This window comes from Penaeus vannamei, chromosome 1, assembly GCF_042767895.1.
Source record: "Penaeus vannamei isolate JL-2024 chromosome 1, ASM4276789v1, whole genome shotgun sequence".
In the NCBI taxonomy this organism is placed as follows: domain Eukaryota; kingdom Metazoa; phylum Arthropoda; class Malacostraca; order Decapoda; family Penaeidae; genus Penaeus; species Penaeus vannamei.
Window position 1 is genome coordinate 41,438,932 of NC_091549.1, and position 7,500 is coordinate 41,446,431.

General features: G+C 39.1%; 1 protein-coding gene across 2 annotated transcripts in view; it reads right to left on the bottom strand.

The window, feature by feature from the left end:
• Positions 1-7,500, bottom strand: part of LOC113802471 (neuronal acetylcholine receptor subunit alpha-10) — a 300,811-nt gene that overhangs the window by 20,594 nt on the left and 272,717 nt on the right. For both annotated transcript variants that reach the window (XM_070123152.1, XM_070123143.1), the window contains exons 7-9: positions 3,492-3,666; positions 2,809-2,988; positions 1,642-1,862 (exon numbers count right to left, since the gene is read on the bottom strand). In XM_070123152.1, coding sequence (XP_069979253.1) covers positions 1,642-1,862; positions 2,809-2,988; positions 3,492-3,666 — 576 coding nt within the window. The remainder of the gene's footprint in view (positions 1-1,641; positions 1,863-2,808; positions 2,989-3,491; positions 3,667-7,500) is intronic.

A 7,500-nucleotide genomic window follows, 5' to 3' on the forward strand; every position in this document is an offset into this window, starting at 1 on the left:
ACTTCAATAAATGCAAGAGTAATTAGCATATGTTATAAAGCTCTTACATGAAAATAATTGAATACTACCCAAGTTAGGCTAAAAAAAATCATCCGCGCCCATCTGCATTCTCCCCCCCCCCCCCCCGTCTTATTATATCTAGCAGAAACTTAGGAGGCGTGGCGAATTTCAACTATTTACGCAACAGTTACAGAACATATCAGTTTTTATTTCTTGTACTAAGCCACTGGTCTAATAAACGAATTCCCAATATGTCGTGTATCACCATCAACAAAACAGCAGTGTGCACAAAATCAGGCAGAAATGATGTCAAAAAGAAGGCTGGAGTGCAACAGCGCGCCATAAACCAGGGGAACTTTTGGCAAACGAAGCACCGGAAACCCGCCAAAAATTTATGACGTAAACACTGACGTCACGTTTCCGCTGTGTAGTAGTTTACGGAAATTTACATTTCGGACTCAGCAGGGGGATAAGAAAGCAACTGCTGGAGAGAATATATTGCAAAGGCACACTATTTTAATTCCCTAATTAACTGGTTAGACAAAATATATACGAAATATCCATCTGAGTGTTGTGCGAATAAGCCGTTTCGAATCCTCCCCAAAAATAGTTCGAATCCTTTATATATAAAAAAACGTTTCTTTATCGTTTAATCTTTATAAGGTTAAAGTAAAAGTTGTCTCATCTTATATTCATACTTTTTTATATCTTAAGATTCAGGAGTTAGCTCGAATTTCAGATTTTCCACTTCCTCATGACTACAAGTACGAAATTGGAAAAGATTCACAGGTCTACAAAAGTTTCCCCTAACTAATAATCTAAAGAAAATTGCAGTAATAAAAGTTCTCGATATCTGACCTCTCAGAGACAGGGCTGTCTGCTTTCCCGTAATTAAAGTGTGTATGATCTGAGTCTGGTGCTTATAAGATTCCCTGCGTTACTTTCTTGTTTATTGCACCGCATACAATACATAATAAATACATTACCAAGCCAGTAATGTAACATTCAACAACATAAAATGCACCCGCATCTCTCTATAGAAAATGCATTAGATGTATAACTTAGGAAAATGCAGTATTGCCATTGTTATTTTTTGTATATTATTATTTGCCCTTCTATAATGGCTATTTCTTGTTAGTGGACACCATCAAGGGCCTGTGAGACGATAACAAAAGTAAGAATCATATTGGTTCATGTAAATATGCGCTGCCACTGCCCCCCTCCCCGATTTTCTATTCCTGTTTATTTCAATTGATTTTCATTAAGTTTGATTGCAGCATACGGTTCATGAAAATTTAAAACGCGAACAATATAGACTAAATATGATGAACTGACTAACCTAATGAATAATATCACAGCGTAACCACATTTGCTCACGCACACACAAACCTACACTTCAAACACACGCACACAATAGTAAAATCACACGCCCAGAATAGGATCATGGAGTCTGACCAGTAACGGATACTGCATACCTCGTACAATAAATTGTTTACTTCTCAATTACTAGATTTCCTTTCGGTCAACATCCAGATACCACAAATCCATTCATTCACCCATTCAGCCACTCATCCATCCCTCTATCCCTCCACCCACCCGCCCAACCCCCCACCCTCCCACCCCCTACACCTCCCAACTTACATGATGATTGAGGTTGGAGGCGAACTTGTGCCCCTGGCCTCCCATGGGGTCGGGGATGTCCAGGCGGATGCACATCATCTTGGCCATGTAGCTGAACACGACCTTCTTGACGAACGCCGGCACCTCCCGCCCCCGCATTCCCCGGTGGTGGATGTTGAGCGTGACGACCGAGAGCCCCGTGGCGAAGCTGACCAGGGAGATGGTGACCCCGTAGTACAGACCTGGAGTGGGCGGATCGAGAGGCGGTGAGAGTGGGTTGGGAGGGAGGGGTTAGGGAGGGGGTGAGGGAGAGGGGTGGGAAGGGGGATGGGGGGTGGTAGGGAGTGGGGGAGAGGGGTGAGAGGGGGGATGGGGAGTGGGAGGGGGTTGGGGAGAAGGGTGGGAGGGGGGATGGGGGTGTGGTAGGGGGAGGGAGAGGGATAGAGAGAGATAGGGGAAGGGGAGGTTGAGGGGAGATGGAGGTGGAGGATGAGGACATGGTGAGGGAGAGGCGTAGAGAGAGGGGTGAAGTGGAGGGGAGGTGACGATGTAGGTGGTGGGCGAGGAAGAGTGAGATGGAGAATTGGAAGGAGGAAGGAAAGGTGGCGATGGAGGAAGAGGACGAGGGGAGCGGGAGGGGGAAGGGGAGGGGGAGGGGGCGGCTATGTTTGAGAATGGAGTGATGTTTCATGCCGAAGGAAAGGGGACATAAAGGGGGGAAGACAAATGATTACAGTCTTGTTACTCGTGAACTCGAATTCTGGAGCAAATACATATACATACAGATAAATTAACGAAGAGCTAAATTAATATTCATCTATCTAAGTATCTATCTCTCTATCTACATATGTATTCATATACACACACAGACACACACACACACACACACACACGCACACACACACACACACACACACAAGCACACACACACGCGCGCAGATATATATATATATATATATATATATATATATATATATATATATATATATATATATATATATATATATATATATAATCTATCTATATCTATCTATCTATACATAAATATATACATATTTAAAAATCGAACGGTGTCTATATATTAGACAATGAAGCTGCGGATGAAAGTAAACAAACTGAACCCAGCTTCCCCCAGCAACCACTTCTAACACCCCCCAACAGGCCCTCAGCACCAGCCCCAACACCCACCAATCAGCGGCAGCTTCTCCGACGTGGGTGGCATGGATTCGCCAATCACCATGAGGAACACAGTCATGGACAGCAGCGTCGTGATGCCCAGCGTAACCTTCTCGCCGGAGTCGCTTGGCATGTAGAAGCTCATGAGGGCGATGCCGGTGATGAGCACGCATGGCAGGATCAGGTTGAACACTGGAGGGAGGTGGGTAGAGGTTCAAAGGAAACTTGGATTGTGATAAAGAAACCTCTCTGAGGAGGTTATTCTTAGTGAGGATGATGTTCATGATGAGCATAATTATGAAATGGATGAATATCTTTAGTGATTAAGGTCATTCGTAGCAAAAGCAGTAACATAACAATCTTTTGTCAACATTTCTGAATCCCAACCGGTAACACTGATGCTATGATTTTTTGTTTTCATCACTACTGCTACTTTTACCATGCATAATCTGCTTTTCTCACGAGGACTGTATTTTCAAAAATTTGATTAAATGGAATGAACCTCTTACTACTCTAAGTTAATGATATGAAATTTGTAAATGAATTAATAATACCACCCAGGCTATCTAAAATCAAAATTCTAAAAACTGCCTACCAACCACATCAATAACTACACAAAATCTCCGTCCTTCCCACCAGCCCCGCCAAAACTCTAGAGACACACAACCCATATTTCACTATCTCCCACTCCTGACCGTAGAATAGCGGGCGGCGTCTCAGGATGATATGGTACGTGATGTCCGGGTAGGGTTCCTCGCAGCAGGAGTAGTAGACCACATTCCGCTCCACGATCATGTCTATCAAGTCCCACTCGCCGTTGGTCACGTAGTTGCTCAGGTCGCCCTCCTCCGTCTGGATCACCAAGTTCACCTGAAGGAGAAGCTCGGTGCTTAGTAGCTGTGTATGGTTGCTACGCGGGGTGCTAGATGCGTGCCTGGCATCAGCAGGGATGGATATTTCTGGATGTGTTAGGGGATACTGGTAAATAAACTCAAATGTTTGATCGATGAATAAACAAACAGATAAACTTTACATCACACACGCATACAGACACGTGCATGTGAAATTTTTATCTGAGGTGTTTCTTAGCTTCACTTACCATTAAATTTTGATCCGGATAAAGGATTGTTTAAATTGCATCATTACCTTTATTACTACATCCATGGAGGTTATGTTTGCGGACGTGACCGATGTATTTGAAAAAGAGGTGATTTTGAAACAATTCTTCACATGTGAATATTTTTATTGTGTCAGTGATCATGTTGCTCTCTGAGTGATTCTAGTTATATTATCTATTTATCATTATGATTTTTATCTAAACTGATTCGAGCTTTTTTTTTCTTTGTCTCATCGCAATACATTTACTTCACTGAGGCATCGTTTAAAAAATGCGTAGAAAAAAATAAAAGGAAGAAAATGAAAAATAGGAAGAAGAAGAAAAAAGAAAACGGAGGAGGAAGAGTAGAAGGAATAGGAAAAAATACTTGACCTTGTGAGAGATCGACAGTAACTGCCGCATAACCGTCACTCTACTCATCGTTTTAGCCGCAAGATGCCCGTCATTACGCCCAAAAAAGTAGTTCCGTAAATTACAAACATGTAGGAAATTTCCCAATAATCTATACATACAACATTCAGAATCAGTAACAAATCTCACACGGAGTCCGAAGGTATTTACACGACCATATAAATATGATTTTATTATCGAGAAAAACGAAGGCCCAGGCGATACACACACACCCAGAACTGAAATTCGATGATTCTTGATATATTGCCAATAAAATAAGTATTTCTCGCTCCTAATATCCTCCCTCCCTCTTTCTTCTATTGTCCCCTGGATTCTGGCTCTGGGGTGACTATAGTGGTGTATATATTATTGGAAATCTAAAGCATTTAATACCGCTAAGGATTATCACACACTAGGTCCAGATACAATACTCCTCGTATTGCTTCATTATATATATATATATATATATATATATATATATATATATATATATATATATATATATATATATATATATATATATATATGTATGTACACACACACACACACACACACACACACATACATACACACACACACACACACACACACACACACACACACACACACACACACACACACACACATACACACACACACACACACACACACATATATATATATATATATATATATATATATATATATATATATATATATATATATATATATATATCAAATATATATATGCATGTGTGTGTGTGTGTGTGCGTGTGTGTGTGTATGTATGTATGTGTGTCTATGCATGTGTATGTGTGTATGTATGTGTATATGTGTATGTGTGTGTGTGTGCGTTTATCTGTGTGTGTGCGTGTGTGCATGTGTGTGTATTCTTTGTATTTTCGTTCATTATTGCTATTATTATCATTATTATTATTACTATTATTATCATCATTAATATTATTATCATCATTTATTTGAATATCACTAATATCATTTCATCTGTATTATCATAAATATCATCAATATAAATATTATCATACTAAAACAAGAAAAATTGTTATAATCATAATCATCATTTTCATTATGATTACCACTTTTCTTTTTTTTTTTCTCATTATCATCGTCAATATCATTGTCAGCAAAATAATTCTTATAATAGTTGTTATTATCACTATTAGCAGTATTATTATCATCACCATCCTCATCTTTATCATCAAATATGTTTAAACCATTTCTGCTTTTGTTATTTTATCATTAATCATCACCATCATCACCATCAACATTATCATCACCATCATTATCATAATCATCATGATTATTATTTTTACCATTAACACTATCAATATAATAATCTTTAACACTATAACAACTTTTACATAATGGTAACATTAATAATTACAATAGTAACAATGATAATGATAATGCTAATATAAATTAGAATAACAATACTGATTAATATAATGATAATAATACTAATGAAAATAATAATGATAATACCAATAAAACGAAAACAACAATGATAATGCTGGTGATAGCAATAGCAACAACAATAGTAATAATGAGAGAGAGATTTATGATTATCATTATTATAATCATTACTACCATTCTTATTTCCTTAACAATATCATCGTTTCCTTTATTGACATCATTATCAATGTCATCATTATCATCACCATCACTATTTATTCTTTATCGCTATTGGGATTTATGTTATCATTGCGTATATTTTCACCATTATAGATGTCATCGGGATAGTTATTATCATTACTAAGGTATTAGTTGATATTATCTCCGCCAAGGAGGTTATGTTTTTGGTAGCGTTATCATTATTATAATCACTACGTTAGCAGGATAACTCAAAAAGATATAAACAGAATTTTAACCAGAGGTGTTTCTTGACCCAACTTAATCATTACATTACATGTTTATGATTTTTTTTCTACCAGATATGTGTCTAACCCTACTTAATCATTAAATTTTGCTATAGATCGGGATCATCATTTAGATCCAGGATTTTTTTTTAAAGGATTCATTAGCATTTTGCGAGATAGGGAAACACGGACGTCATCAGTGTGCTTGAGAAAGAGGTGATTTAAATATAATTCTTCAAGTGTGAATATTTAATTGCATCAGTGACTCTATTGCCTTGGCGGAGGTATGCGTTCTCTGAGTGCTTCTAGTCTTAGTATTCATTAGTTATCATTATCATTGTTTGTTATCAGTGTGAGAATTATGATCTTCAAAATCAACACAAATGAAACAGAGGAAGGGAGAAAGAGAGAGAGAGAGAGAGAGAGAAAGACAGAGATAGATAGAAAGAGAGAAAGTGTCAGAATTGCCCAATGACCATTAACGACCACTCATTACCAGGCAAATCACTCATCACGAATTAAGGTAATTGCCTGTTACAGACCACCAGCTGTGAAAGAGGAGAGGGGGTGAAGATAAGGCGGATGGAAAACAATGATAACTCCCCCTTTGGCTTAAGTACCGAATGCTGCTGTAATTACTGAAGTGGCTCTTAAGGGGACTCGTGGGCGAGGGTGGCACTGACCTTTAACTTTTCTAAAAAAAAATATATACAGTAATGCTCTTGCAGATATAAAAATCCTTTAAAACGTATTATGTCAGCGTTTGATTTATATTCCCTTGACTGTTCATATCCAGAATATTTCATACACGCAGATATATCTATCCGTCTATCTATCTAGCTGTCTGTCTATTTATCTACCAGTCACTCAATTAATATATCTCTACTTAATTGTCTCTATATATGCATATGTCTGTCTTTCAATGCAAATCTCTATCCAGGTTTCATACATTCCAGCCTTGCAATGAAGCCGCTGAATTTCAACATTCCTCATATTCCTTCAAGTTCAATCTTCAAGAGCTGTTTCAAGAACCACTTTTCCAACCTGCATCAAGATTTTCCCTCTTCCCCTTCCTCCCTCCTCTTCTTTATTATTTTCCCCTCTCCTCCTTCCCCCTGCCCCTCCTCCTTCTTCCTGTCCCTCCTACCTCTCCCTGTCGGTCCTCCTTCCCCCTGCCCCTCCTCCTCCCTAACCCACCCGCCCTTCTTCTTTTCCCCTCTCCTCCCTCGTTCCTCTCCTCTTGCCCCTCCTCCTTCTCCTCCTCCTCCTCCTCCTCCTCCTCCTCCTCCTCCTCCTCCTCCTCCTCCTCCTCCTCCTCCTCCTCCTCCTCCTCCTCCCTCCTTG